Genomic DNA, 14,888 nt, shown 5'->3' with positions numbered 1-14,888 from the left:
GGAATCTAACCCGGGTCGGCCGTGTGCAAGGCAAACGCCCTACCCACTGTGCTATCGCTCCAGCCCCCCAACCTGGGTTTTATCCCAACACCCCATATGGTCCTCCGAGCCTGACTAGGAGGGATCCCTGGGTGCAGACATAGGAGTAAGCCCTGAGAATTGTCAGAATTGTCCTCAAAAATAAAATTAAATAATTGATTTCTCTTTGGCATAGAATACTATAGAGCTTTGGGGACACAACTTTATATTCCTGTATGTGTATAGCACTCACTCTACCTAGAGTTCCAGTGGCACTCCAGTCCCCCAGGAACCTGCCCTCTGCCTCTTCCTTCTTCCTCTACATTCCTTTCATTCCTGCCAACCCTCACTCCATAACCTCCTAGCATTCACTTAACCTAGGAGTTTGGGGGATTTCTTTAGTCATTTTGTTTGCTTTGGAAATTTGATTCCACATATGAAAGAAAGCATCTTCTTTTGCTTCACTCCACCTTCCATTTACCCACCCCCCAGCCCCCAGAGGCATACTTTTATATTTTTAGTGGTAGAATCATGTTTCCTTGAGTTTATATGCCACTGCTCCTTTATCCAGTGATCTGTTGATGGTAATATTGCTTGATGACCTTCCGGCTACTGTGAATGGTATTACTATGAATGTGGGGATGCAAACATCCTTCATTAGGGCCTTCATATCCTTGGGATAAATGCCTTTGATGGTTCACTGTATTATATGATATTTTCATCTTTTTTTTAAAGAGATTTCTGTAATATTTTCTACAAAGACTACAGCAATTTGCATTTCTTCCTCCAGTGTACCAAGTTTCTGTCATTTACAGCACCCTTGCCAATATCTTTTGCTTTTAGTCTTTTTGATACATTCTCTTGGGAGTGAAATTATATATCATTCTAGTCTTTGCTTTGAATCTTTTTCTTTTTGTTTTTATTTTTTGGGTCACACTTGGTGATGCACAGGAGTTACTCCTGGATCTGCACTCAAGAATTACTCCTGGTGGTGCTCGAGGGACCATATGGGATGCTGGGAATCAAAACCTGGGTTTGCCACGTGCAAGGCAAACACCCTACCTGCTGTGCTATCACTCTAGTCCCTTTGATTTGAATTTTTAATAATAAGAGAAAATAAGCATTTGTTCATATGAGACTAGGTTCTTTCTACACCCAAGTTATGCTCTTAAGTTCTCTGTGCATAAGTAGACATCAGAAATATGAAAATCATCAGTCAGAAATTTTTTCATATGAGGGTCTGGAGTGATAGCACAGCAGGTAGGGCATTTGCCTTGCACGCGGCTGACCCAGGTTTGATTTCCAGCATCTTATATGGTCCCCCAAGCACCACCAGGGGTAGGTCCTGAGTGCACAGCCAGGAGCAACCTCTGAGCATTGCTAGGTGTGACCCAAAAAGCAAAAAAAAAAAAAGTCTTTCATATGAACAAACCATTTGATTTTTGTTGTAGTATCTGGTAAATATTAACTCTAAGACAATTATTAGTGCAGCTCTGGAAATTAATAGTCCTTCTATCCAAGAATCTCTAAATCTTTTTACTAATGTATTTTTGCTTCAAGTCTCCCAGATAATAGTAATGACTATGACAAGCACTGCCATGTTTGGATCTTGTAATTGTTCGTGTATAAACAAATACATCAAATGATTTAATGCCTAAACTCTCTAGAAAAAAATAAAAGTGTCTAATAAACACACATTTGTCTGAGATGGAAAGAGAAGGAATGGAGAAATATAAAAGGAGAAAGAGATACTTTAAAAAAAAACAAGAGACTTTGATTTGAGAATATCTATTTATGGTAATTGTTTAGTGATTTTACTTCTGACAGTCCTTTGTACCATGCATATAACTCAGGAAAAGAAACTGAAGATTGGTGAGATACTTTTGTAAATTGTGGAAAACTCTGCATTGTAGTTTTTTTGCCAGGGGTTCACAAAATTAACCAATATTCATGGAGCAGTGATAAAAACTAAGATGGCAGTATTTGTAGGGTTTGCATTGCCTCACAATTTAAAAATAATAATTTTTGTGTGTGCTTGGGATTTAGGCAGGGGAATGATGCTATAGGAATTCCTGTGTCCTTCTAAAGTTAACCAAAAGGAAAAATAAACTAGTTTATAGTTACGTATACACAGTATTTATAGCTTGTATTTCTGGACCCGTGATAGCAGTTTTCTAACAGGTGTTAGCATGGACAACTGAATCATAGTATCATGCCCTTTTGCTCACTCCATAAGGGATATTTAATTTCTATGATGATAGTTAGTTCCTTGACCAGCAGCATGAGTTTCCAGTCTTGGAATTATTGCTGTTAAAAAAAAAGGCTTTAAAATACACAACTCTCTTTTTGTGTGTAATCCTGACCCTTAACAGTCAAAGGTAAATGAACCACCCTGATACTGAGTGCAAGTGGAGGGGAAAAAAAAAAAAGAAACACAGTTTGGGGGATGAACAGGAAAGGCTGGAGACTCTGCTCAGTAGTTCAGCTGAGAAGGGAGAGGCTTTTCCGGCAATTTGTTGTGGGGCTGAATGTAATGCTCAGTCTCCTAATTTCATGAATAAGTTGGAGCAAGTTAACTTCTCAGAGGAGGGCAAAGTAGACAGTATGCCTGAGCCCTTGGGGTACATTATGATCTTTTACTTAGTAATTTCACAATGAAAAAGATGTATTTTTTTTCCAAAAAAGTTTCTTCATGAGGTTGGGCCATAGGGTGAGAAGAACATCAACTCTGTGAAAAGTGAAAATAACTGGGGAAGCGTGACTGATTGTGGGATGAAAACGCAGAGCATTCTAGAAAACTGGAGACATGATTTTGAATAGGTTTTGATCTACACACCACTTGTAGGGCAGGCTTCTTAAACTTTCTACTCATTGCCTCTTTCTCACCACCCCCTTCCCCCGCCTTGGTTTTTTTTTTTTTTTGCTTTTTGGGTCACACCCGGCGATGCACAGGGGTCACTCCTGGCTCTGCACTCAAGAATCACCCCTGGCGGTGCTCAGGGGACCATATGGGATGCTGGGATTCGAACCCGGGTTGGCCGCGTGCAAGGCAAACGCCCTACCCGCTGTGCTATCGCTCCAGCCCCCCGCCTTGGTTTTTGAGGTCACTCCCAGTGAATCACAAGGGTAACTCCTGGCTCTGCACACAGAAGTGCTCATGGTGGGCTCAGGGTACCATTTAGGGCAGGGAATTGAACCCGGGTCAGCCACATGCAAGGCAAGGACCTTACCTGCTGTACTATTGCTCTGGCCCTTGCCAGCACTTTTCTTGCCCAAGAATTTTTTACATGACCCTGTGTATATATACTATGAACTAGGCTTACACATCAAACATTTACTGATAATAAGTAAGAAATCTATTTTAAGACAATTTTCTTTCTAAACTTAGTTGGCCCATAGTTTAAGAAGCAAAGAGCCAAAGACCAAGACTTAGAGAATTTTCACTGTAATCATTCAAATGCGTTACTGTAATCTCAGTTCACTTCTTTCCTACTCGTATTCATGGATTAAGATTCAACTTGGATGTTGATTTCATCTTTCATCTCTCTCTTTCTCTCTCTCTCTCTCTCTCTCTCTCTCTCTCTCTCACTAGCCTCAGTAGCCAGAAATCTGATGATGACTATGAAGATTATGCTTCCAACAAAACATGGGTCTTAACCCCCAAAGTTCCTGAGGGCGATGTGACTGTCATTTTAAACAACCTCCTAGAAGGATATGACAACAAACTTCGCCCTGATATAGGAGGTATGTTAACGGGGTCTTTGATGTGGTATGAAAGGAGGTTCTGATTACGCATGCCTACCATAGTCGAAGAAAATATCAGCATACTTAGATAACCATAAGGTTTCAGGTGATATCATTAAAAAACTCTATAAAGAATATATAAATATCATTCAGGAGTACCGTTCACTCATTATTAAGATCAGCATTAGAGAGATGCTTTATTGTTTTCCAGTGAGGTCTGAGAGCTAAAAAATGTATGGTTTGGACGGGAGTGATAGTAAGCGGGTAAGGCAGCTGACCCAGGTTGGGTTCAAGGCATCCCAGGGTCCCCACAGAGACCGCCAAGAGTGAAGAGCCAGCAATGAGCCTTGGCTGCCACGTGTGGCCCACAAACAGAAGAAAACCAAATCAGAAATAATTATTTTCCTAGGTAGCCAGAAAAGGCTAGAGAGGAAAAGTGACTTCATACACACATGTGTATGTATGTACATGTATGTGTACATGTACACATACCTATATGTATTTATACACACATACACATATATGTATATATGTATATATACATATATATGTAAATAGTGATGAATATATTGATTACCTATCGCTGTAGGAAATGTTCACGACATCACAGTGGCAGACAGCTATACATACTTGATTATGGGCGCTTATGCTTAGGGACAATCTAATAAAAAAACACAAGTCCAGCTGGGCCTGCTCAATTCGGAGAATTGGAGACTTTCTTCTCCTAGGTTCAGCAGCTAGCTGGGAGTATCTATCTCATGGCCATAGTCAAAAGCAAGAGAGAGAGTAGAAGCGCATCCATTTAACATTTAATATTTAGAATGTTCTAGAACTGGCACATCTGTTTGGCCTTGTATGCATAGCTTAAGCAAGTGAGATGGTCAGACCCAGAATCCAAAAGGCAGGAAAAAAAATTGGCCTTGTTTGAGGTGAAGATAATGATGTAGACGCAGGGAGTAGCGGAGAATTCAATTGACCGCAGAAAATTAGGGGATGGTACATTGAATGAAAATGGATAAAGGTGAGGGAAATGTCCATGTGGGAAGTTCAGAATGATATTAGGAATCCTTGTTCATTAACTGTTAAATGAGAATGGAGCACATGCACTTGGTCATGGATGTAATACCAGAGACTGGTGATATCAGTCTTCTTTGACAAATAGGTGTGTATTGGCTTCCATATGGCTCCTTTATACTTTTTGATGAGACACAGAATCCATTAAGTTATTAAGGAAGATTGATTTTGTGTTGGCCAGAGGTGTATGAGGATAAAGTGATCGTAAAAAAGAATCAACAGGGAGCAGTGTTTCAGAATAATTCATAGTAGTTGTTGATTTTTCTGTATACTTAAGCTTTCTCGTGAGAATTTTTTTTTCTGATCCACTAAGTTATTTTTGTTCATGGATCAATTCGAGTTATAAAGCCAAAATTCATTATAGAGCTTGTAGAAAAATGGTTAAAATTTAAAAAATATCTGAGAGAAAGATTTTTAAAAAATGAGCATGGTTTTCTCGTTTGTTCATTTAACGTCTCAGAGGAATAATGAGATCCAAATTTGAACTCTGCTTAGCTCCATGCTTTAAGAGAAGTAGCTTCTTTTAAAATAAAAGTTATTCAAATGTGGTGAAGACATTGGCTCCAAATTAATTGGAAATAAATCACGTTTAATGTTGCAAAATAAATCTATTTCTAGAATAATAAAGACTAATGCATTGAATTGGTATTTCTCCGTTTTTCACATTTCTCTGTGGTTCTTTACAGTGAAACCAACATTAATTCACACAGATATGTATGTGAATAGCATTGGTCCAGTGAATGCTATCAATATGGTAAGTTGCCAATAGTTTTCCTATTTTGTAGATATATCACAGAGAAAAATGTGGTATCACAGAAATAGACAAAATTCAGAAAGGCAGATAATCTCTCATCTCCCTTTTCCCCCTCACTTGCAACATAAGGAGAACTTTTGAGGATTGCTATGGAAATTTAATGTGAATATGTATAAAATTATGTTTTATAAAAAGCTGTGCTTTTCAATTTCAGCAATCATTGCTTATGTGGCAAGTTCTGCTTACCAAGAAATAAATATAGTGCTCCACTACTTTTTAGAATAGTGATAGTTTGGGAAAGGCATGCCTTGCCTCAAAACAGAACATAACCTTGTTCTGAAATTTAGATTGGAGTCTGAGTGTGCCAAACATGTGACATGAGATACTAAATTTTATTTTAAATTTTTTTTTATTGTTTTGTCTTGGTGTGGAGGGAGTGGAGGACATACCCAGTGATGCTCAGAGGTTACTCCTAACTCTGCAATCAGGAATTACTACTGGCAGTGCTCAGGGGACCATATGGATGCTTAAGATCTAACCAGGGTCAACCAGGTGCAAGGCAAACACCTTACCTGCTGTACCCAACCTCTGAGATTTTAAAAGATCATTTTAAAATGATCCAATCTCTTTAATTTTAAAAGATAATTTATAGATCTATTTGACCACACCTTTGGGGCAGAGGGATGAGAAACTTCTCAGTTGGGGTGATTCAAAACGTATACCCCCACCTGTATGCTCCATGCAAATAAGTTTATTTAGATAACCATGAAACAAATATCAGTCCATCATATTTGCAATTAAAGTTTTTAGAACCTTTAGCTTTCATGGTGTCTTGAAACAACATCTATTTAAACAGAGAACTTTACATATTTCTCCAGAGCCCACTGTCCCACTATTTGTCAAATACTGATGTTAAAAATGAAATATATATATATATATATACATATACATATGTATATGTATATATATATCATGTCTGTTTCTATGTTTCCTCTGTGTGTTTTAATGGCAAAATATGGATCAGAAATGATTGTCACAAATGAGGTAACAAAGCATCTCATACAGTTAGTAGCCCTCTTTTCTGATGATGTATGAACTGCAATTAATTATGCTATAAAAGTGACCTGACTTAACCCTGGGGAGATACAGTCAGTGACAGAGACATGGAAGTAGCCTAGAACAATGCAGACAAAGCAAAGGAGGAAGAATCACGTTGCAAGGCTCTGTATTCTTGGGCAAGACAGTCGTGTGTGTGTGTGTGTGTGTGTGTGTGTGTGTGTGTGTGTGTGTTATTCATAACAGTGAGGTGGGTTAGGGATTAGGCTGAAATGTGAATTACTTCCACTCCCAGCTCCCATTGCATGAGAACAGAGCTTCTTTGATTTTCTCCTTTATGGATTTTACTAAAATGATTGCAAAATTATGCTAAATACTGAAGACCAGAATTGGAACATTCTGATTCCATGCCTAATGGTTTGGATTTCTATCACAACCCCCCACTTTTTATTTAATGTAGAAATTGGTCTCCGGTCATACTAGTGACCAACATATCACTGCCTGTTATATGTATGAGAGAGATTAATTAGTAAAGGAGTAAAAATAGTTCTTTAATTCACTTTTTTCATCATGTTTGGAGAAAATGACAACTACAGCAGTAATTGTTTTTTAAAAGGATACCTTATCTTGGCTATTTGCTATGTACCACATATGGCACCGAAACTTTATATACAATCTCTGTCTTTTCATACTACCTTGTAAGATAGATTCTTTAAGATTCTCATTTAGTTAGGAGGCAGCAGCTTCTGCAAAGCTCAGGCCTAGAACTATTGAGAATGTTCTGGACTTTTTCCACTCTATCACTGGTTCTGAATCTTGGTCATTATTGTTTCTTTAAGAGATATTTGGAAATGCCAGCTGGAATTTTAGTCTTAATTACTAGTTGGGATGGAATTGGTGATCTTTGAGCTATTGGCATCTAGAGGCTTGGAAGCTAGCAGCCAAACATAGACAAAACAGCCTTCCATGGCAAAGAATTCGCTCACCCTAAATAACATGGAAAATGTAATGTCATGGAATATATTAGGGCTGAGATATTGTGCTAGAATAATTACACATGAGTCTTTGTTTTCGGTAAAACTATCAACTAGTCTATAAGAGATGGATGAGTCAGTGGTCTCCTTGGCATAATTTTTGCTTTCCTTTGAACTATTTAAAAACCAAATTAATTAGTTTCAAATTGACAGCGAGAATAGAAACAACAATGCAAAGTTATGCCCTACAATAGTCTTCCTGCATTTAAAAAAATAAGTTTGATTTCATCTTTATCTTTAAAACAGGAATATACGATTGATATATTTTTTGCCCAAACATGGTACGACAGACGTCTTAAATTTAACAGCACCATTAAAGTCCTCCGACTGAATAGCAACATGGTGGGGAAAATCTGGATTCCAGACACTTTCTTCAGAAACTCCAAAAAGGCTGATGCTCATTGGATCACTACCCCCAACAGAATGCTGAGGATTTGGAATGATGGCCGGGTTCTCTACACGCTAAGGTTCTTTTCTTTTCTTTTGTTCTTTTTTTTTTTTTTTGTATATGGAAAGGCATAATAGCTAAAAGTAAAGTTACACACCTTTAAAGCAAAAAGAAACAAATTTTATGTTTTCACAAAGATTGGCATGTTTGATCAAATTAGCATCTAAGTTCCCTAAGTTAGTTTTATTTATTTATCTTTTGTTACGAATGAGCTACTTCAAAGAACTAGTCAGATAGAACTTTTGGGGGTTTTGTTTTCTACGCTGAATTTAAGAATTCTTATTTTCTTACAGAGGCATGAGGTATGAAATCCCCCTTCCTTTGTAAGATAGCTTGTTCACTGAACCAACTTTGGCTCTTTTCTGTACTTTGAATTGAAGTATACTCATCCTAAGGATCACAGGTTCATATGGTGGAAAGTATTTCCATTTTCCAATTTCCAAGGAAATCCATGATATAGCAGATTTTTGATGTTGATGCCTCTTGTGTATGTGTCACTTTTTCAGCTGCACAATGACGATTACAATGAGTATCAAAGAGCATCGATAGGCTTTTGACTTACCGTATTAACTACTTTGGGACTAGACATCTGCTGGAAAAACTTGAAGGAGTCACTGTTTATCTTTCCTACTTTAAACATGAAGTAATATCTAAAAGGTTTCCGCTGCTTTCAATGGTTTTGGAGATTAGCATGTCACAGATACATGCATGTAAATGTTTTTATATTGAAGTTGCTTACTGCTGGGGCAAGAGCACATCCTTTTGTTGTGGTGGTGGTGGTGTGGACTGGAGTGATAGCACAGCGGGTAGGGTGTTTGCCTTGCACGTGGCTGACACTCTGTCGGCGAGTTTGATTCCTCCATCCTTCTCGGAGAGCCCGGCAAGCTACCGAGAGTATCCCACCTGCACAGCAGAGCCTGGCAAACTCCCTGTGGCGTATTTGATATGTCAAAAACAGTAACAAGTCTCACAATGGAGACATTACTGGTGCCCGCTCGAGCAAACTGATGAACAACGGGACTACAGTGCTACACTTGTGGTGCTGGTGCTGGAGCTGCCAACCCCAGGGGCCAAGGCCTGTGGTGCTCAGATCCTGCTGCTCAGGTCCTGTGGTACTCAAGGGCCATCTGGTGACAGGAATCAAATCAGGGCTGCACATCCATAAGCCATGTGCTAGGCAGCCATGCTGGCCCGAGTGGATATTTTTTGAACAGCATAACATACATAGACCTAAGAATCAGGAAAACTGACTGTTCTGACTCAATATCTTCCTATCTAGATAAATTTAGACAACCCCCAAGCATTCCTCTATAGTATTTAGAGGCAGCAAGCCAAGTGAGAGGAAGGGGGACATAGAACGAAAAGGCTTGCCCTGTAGCACTGCTGTCCCGTTGTTCATCGATTTGTTTGAGCGAGCACCAGTAACGTCTCCATTGAGAGACTTGTTGTTACTGTTTTTGGCATATCGAATACGCCATGGGGAGTTTGCCAGGCTCTGTAGTGCCGGTGGGATACTCTCGGTAGCTTGCCGGGCTCTCAGAGAGGGATGGAGGAATTGAACCCGCATAGGCCACGTGCAAGGCAAATACCCTACCTGTTGTGCTATTGCTCCAGTCCAGTGAAAAGACTTATTTAGAGTTATTATACAGTAAGTTTGATGCTTTTGTTTGCTCATATTTTTATTTGGAGAAGCTGGGTGGCAGTTGATTGAGATTGTCAGGGAAGAAGGCAGCAACGTTCTCACCAACCTTCCCTCTGGACAACCAGAATACTCAGTACTACAGTCTTAGTTCTTTAATTTCAATAAAATGGAAATAATGCTGTGATATTGATGAAATGGGGTTAATATCTAAAATGCTTAACATAGAGCCTGCTACAAATAGTACACGTAGACAAAATTATATGTACATATTTTCATAAAGTATATGAGTTATTGGAATCTTCTAGATATTAATCCTAGCTTTCTAGTAATTTCTAGCTTCAAAGCAAAGTTAAATATCCTGTGGCACTTACTTTATGAAATATAAATGCCTTTGGAAATTCAGCAAACAGAATACAACTATTTATCATGGTTCCAAAACCTTATTAGAGTTTGATCACTAAGATGTTATGAAAGAAGTTTATTGCGTGTGTGGTAAACTTATATGTTTCTTTAAATTAGAGATTAAGGTGACATAAAGCTTAGAACCCAGTAAAAACAAGACCATCTGATAAATTTGAGTGTAGTATTTAATGTATTAAATCTGTAGCACTGTTTCAAGTACCTTTTAATTTCTTACAACATTATAGTTATTTTGGCTTTTATTCATGCAGATCAATGTAATATTTAATGACGAAAATCACCTAAGAGTGATTTTCATGATAACTTGTGAGATCAAATCAATATTTTAAAGAAAAAAAGTATAATTTCACCTATGAAGAAAAATAATATTTTCTCTGAAAGAGCATGTAATTGTTGAGTGACAGAAATTTAAATCTCCCTCTTTGGAAAGAGATTATCTTGAGTTTAGATTTTCTCTCTGATACTAGCTTTGTCACTTTGGATAACTTAAAACATGGAAAAATAAAAACACTGAATTGACTTAGTTCCTCCTAGACAATTTAAGTCACTGGGTGCAACACTCCCCACCACTCAAAAAACCCCAATAAATAAAAATTAACAACACATTACAGTTGCAATTTTTTTTATTCGGGGTGGGGGGTTGTTTGAGGGCCACACCTGGCAGTGCTGAGGGCTTACTCCTGGCTCTGCACTCAGAGATCACTCCTGGTATGCTCAGGCAACTATATAGGGCTCTAGGGATCAAACCGGGGTTGGGTGCATGCAAAACTATCTCTCCAGACTCTTTATAAAAATTACTGCATGCAATTTTATAATATGTTTTTGCTTCTTGAAAGGATGTTCAAAACTTTTGGGGTGCTTTTTCATTTTCTTCCTCCAAGAGTCTCATCTCATACTGAGACTCACAAAATCCAAGTGTCTAATATTCACCCAGATGGAAACTAATTGAGACTCCCTCTCAAAGCTTTTTCTAATTCATCTATGTACATTCAATGTAACATTTCTTACTTGCCCTTAAATATTCTACTTTGTAGCATCCTATTTAATAGCTCCTCAGTGTTCCATTTTAAGAATGCATGATATTCCACTGTGAAACAGTATGTTTAAACTCATTTGTAATAATTTAAAGCTAACAGCTAACAAGTACTTACAAACAGAAGGTTCTGCTTTAATGAGCAGATTAGATAGAATTATCAGCATTCATTTATATGCAAACAGTAAATGAACTTAACTTCCTAAGACAGTTTGTTCTGTTAAGTGTATTCACTGAGCAATCAGCTTGCAATCAATTTTGCCAAAAATACCTGATCTTAGATTTTGAATAATGGACTTAAGGTCAACGAGCTTCTTTGGTTGGGTCAGTGAGAGTCACCTTTGTAATAAGAATACAGACTCTCACTGAAGAAGTCATCTTTGTAAGACTTATTCTCCAGGATCAAAGATGAACGCTCCTTAGAAACTGTGATCATGTACATTTTAGAGCTCCACCTAAAGTCCCTCTCTGTTCTTTTTATGTAGGTTGACAATTGATGCTGAGTGCCAGTTACAGTTGCACAATTTTCCAATGGATGAACACTCCTGCCCCTTGGAGTTCTCCAGTTGTAAGTAATACTCCTCTGTTGTGTATCCCCCTACCCCCACCCCACCTAGTCTCCTGATGCATTGTCAGCTCACTGGGAAATGCCAAGAGTGCAGAAGCCCATTGTGGGCTTTGAAGGCATTTTCACTTTGACCCCTTTGTCTCTATTAAAGTCATTCCTAACACAAAAACAGATTTATTTGATCAGGGTTACAGTGTGTGCGTGCGTGCCTATGTGTGCGTGCATGTGTGTGTGTGTGTATGTGTGATTGGTTTCTTGGATCTTTGTTGAAAGGGACCTCCTGGACTCCATAGAGAGGGACAGTGATGGATTGTATTTCCCTGCCCACAGTGGGCACAGAGGGGCATGGCAACATATTTGCTAGTTGTTTCTCTCTGCACATTCCAGAATGAGAGATCTGACTGTGTCATTTTTGACATTCTGATGTTGACGTGCTTATTAATGACAGCTACTTGAAGATGATCTCTGCTTAGAAGAGATCCTTACCCACTGTATTATCACTCTGTCCCCTCCATAGAAAGTTTTCGAATGCAAGGTTTTTCTTAAAACTTTTTCACTTATCCCATGGAACACTGTCAGAAATATCTTGGGTTCATTACACATTTTATTTTGAATGAATTGTTTATCGTTGTGCCTTTACAAATGATTTACCGTTGCCAAATTTTTCACTACCACTACCTTCAGTTGGGCAGACCATGTTGTGTCATGATGGACACTTTAAGAAACAAAACATTTTTTCCCCCTTTTGGGCCACACCAGGCAGTACTCAGGGCTTACTCCTGGCTCTGCACTCAGGAATCACCCCTGGTAGTGCATGAGGACAATGAGGGATGCCAGGGACTGAACCTGGGTTTCCCACATGCAAGGTAAGCAAGCGCCTTACCTACAACACTATCATTCCAGCCCCAGAAACGTAACTTTAGTAAGTTTTGTGCCCCCCCTAGCAGCCGAAGAATCATGCTTTTCCCCTTTCTTCTTAATCATTAAACATATGAACAAATAGTTGGAACAAAAAAAAGGGATTTCATTCCAAGTTGTTAATCAGCCTCCATGCTCTAGTCTTATCTCAGCATATGGGGTGCCAGGAATCGGACCCCAGCTGGATGCATGCAAGGCAAGTGCCTTACTGCAGTACTGTCTTTCCAGGCCTCCAGTGCAATTTTAATCATAATTTTGAGCTTAAGATTTCTTAAAAATCTTAGCTTCCATTATAATGTGATGTCACTGTATTTATTTCCCTTACTGTGAAGTTCTGGAGATGAGGCGCCTCATTTAAATGATAATTCTGTCTTTTATCAGTACCTTCTTCACTATGTTTATAGAAGGCGGTTGCTCTGCAGATTGATTTATAGCCATGTCAATTGTGTGCCTTTCCATTTCATGGCAGATGGCTACCCACGCGAAGAAATTGTCTATCAGTGGAAGCGAAGTTCTGTTGAAGTTGGTGATACAAGGTCTTGGAGACTTTATCAATTTTCCTTCGTTGGACTCAGAAATACCACTGAAGTAGTGAAGACAACTTCTGGTATGTTTCACTTAAAACAGTTTTTCAGTGACCCTTCTACCAGAGTTAAGATTTTGACATGTGTGATTCAGAAAGATTTTTTTTTTATTATCTTTCTACATATGCTGTTTAGAAATTTAATGAAATGTTTTAATCGACTGCAGGAAATTTTAATGGTATTCTAGTACCATTAAATGGATACACAGAAATGGATTCTGTCTCTTGAAAGCAAAATGGATTAAAATTAGATTATTTGTTTAAATTATTAAGTAAAAATATGTAGGTGTTTCTTTTAGGAAATGTTTCATGATACATTTAAATAACACTTCAAGTAATCTTAAGGGAAGAATGAACTTGGTGACAAATGTAGAAGTAACTGTGATAAATATAGACAAATTCTCCATTCAACAAAGTTTTTTTGGCTTTTTGGGTCACACCCGAAAATGTGCAGAGGTTACTCCTGGCTCTGCACTCAGGAATTATTCCTGGAGGTGCTCAGGGGACCACATGGGATGGTAGAGACCAAACCTGGGTTAGCCGTGTGCAAGGCAAATGCCTTTCCTGCTGGACTATCACTCTGACCCTGAAATTTAGTGTTTTTAACTGGCTTCGTCAGTGTATAAGGGAAAGGGCTTTTGTTTCAGGTGTAACCCAAGAGATAACATTTCTCAGGTACAGATTTTGCATAAAACGCTAAATTCCTTAGGATCAACTTTTCCAGATATCTTTTGTGAATTAAAATATCTGTGACTCAGACATATGGAGTTTATGAAAAAATAGATAAAATACCTAAAATTTTATTTCTTACTAAGAAAATAATTAACAAGATAAACTAAGAGCCTGCAGTTTTAAAATAAAATGTTGTCATTTAAATTTTTTTTTTTCTCGGAGGGGCACATCTGGCGATGTTCAGATTTCTGTACTCCTATTTCTGTACTTAGGAATTACTCCTGGTGGCAGGGTGGATCATAAGGGATGCCAGGGATCAAACCCGGGTTGGCCACATGTAAGGCAAACACGCTACCACTGTATTATCTTACCAGGCCAAAATGTGAAATTTTTTTATTGATATTCAATTGGTTTTAAAACTCACATTGGCCAAATTAAACATAATGACATCCCAGATATGCTTTTTTATGTTTTTGTGTTCACTGGGTGGCCAGAGAAGCTTCTGCAGTACTGAGTATACTCTCCAGTCAGATTGGGCTTCAGCTCCCATTCTTCAGCTACTCCTTTTCAAATTATGTTAATTTAAGGATGTTTCCATTTTAAATCTCAGCACTCTATTCCGTTTCCCATCTCTTATGACCTATCTTTTCTTTTTGCTTTTTGGGTCACACCCGGCGATGCACAAGGGTTACTCCTGGCTATGCACTCAGGAATTACCCTCGGTGGTGCTCAGGGGACCCTAGGGGATACTGGGAATCGAACCCGGGTTGGCTGCGTGCTAGGCAAACACCCTACCCGCTGTGCTATAGCTCCAGCCCCTACTCTTATGACCTTTCTTTTGATAGTTATAAGTTTGAGGTATTTTCTATTGAAAATAGAAACTTACACTACAATTGTTTCCTCCCCACGCCCCGAATTTCTGTG

The 14,888-nt window shown here is 38.6% G+C and overlaps 1 protein-coding gene across 2 annotated transcripts in view; it reads left to right on the top strand.

Annotated features, from left to right (window-relative positions):
* The window catches only part of GABRG2 (gamma-aminobutyric acid type A receptor subunit gamma2), an 82,580-nt gene that overhangs the window by 24,524 nt on the left and 43,168 nt on the right, over nt 1–14,888 (top strand). For both annotated transcript variants that reach the window (XM_055125120.1, XM_055125119.1), the window contains exons 2-6: nt 3,611–3,762; nt 5,523–5,590; nt 7,927–8,147; nt 11,709–11,791; nt 13,179–13,316. In XM_055125120.1, the coding sequence (XP_054981095.1) occupies nt 3,611–3,762; nt 5,523–5,590; nt 7,927–8,147; nt 11,709–11,791; nt 13,179–13,316 (662 nt within the window). The remainder of the gene's footprint in view (nt 1–3,610; nt 3,763–5,522; nt 5,591–7,926; nt 8,148–11,708; nt 11,792–13,178; nt 13,317–14,888) is intronic.

This window comes from Sorex araneus, chromosome 2 (assembly GCF_027595985.1).
Source record: "Sorex araneus isolate mSorAra2 chromosome 2, mSorAra2.pri, whole genome shotgun sequence".
Taxonomy (NCBI): domain Eukaryota; kingdom Metazoa; phylum Chordata; class Mammalia; order Eulipotyphla; family Soricidae; genus Sorex; species Sorex araneus.
This window is presented reverse-complemented; position numbering and strand designations above follow the sequence as displayed.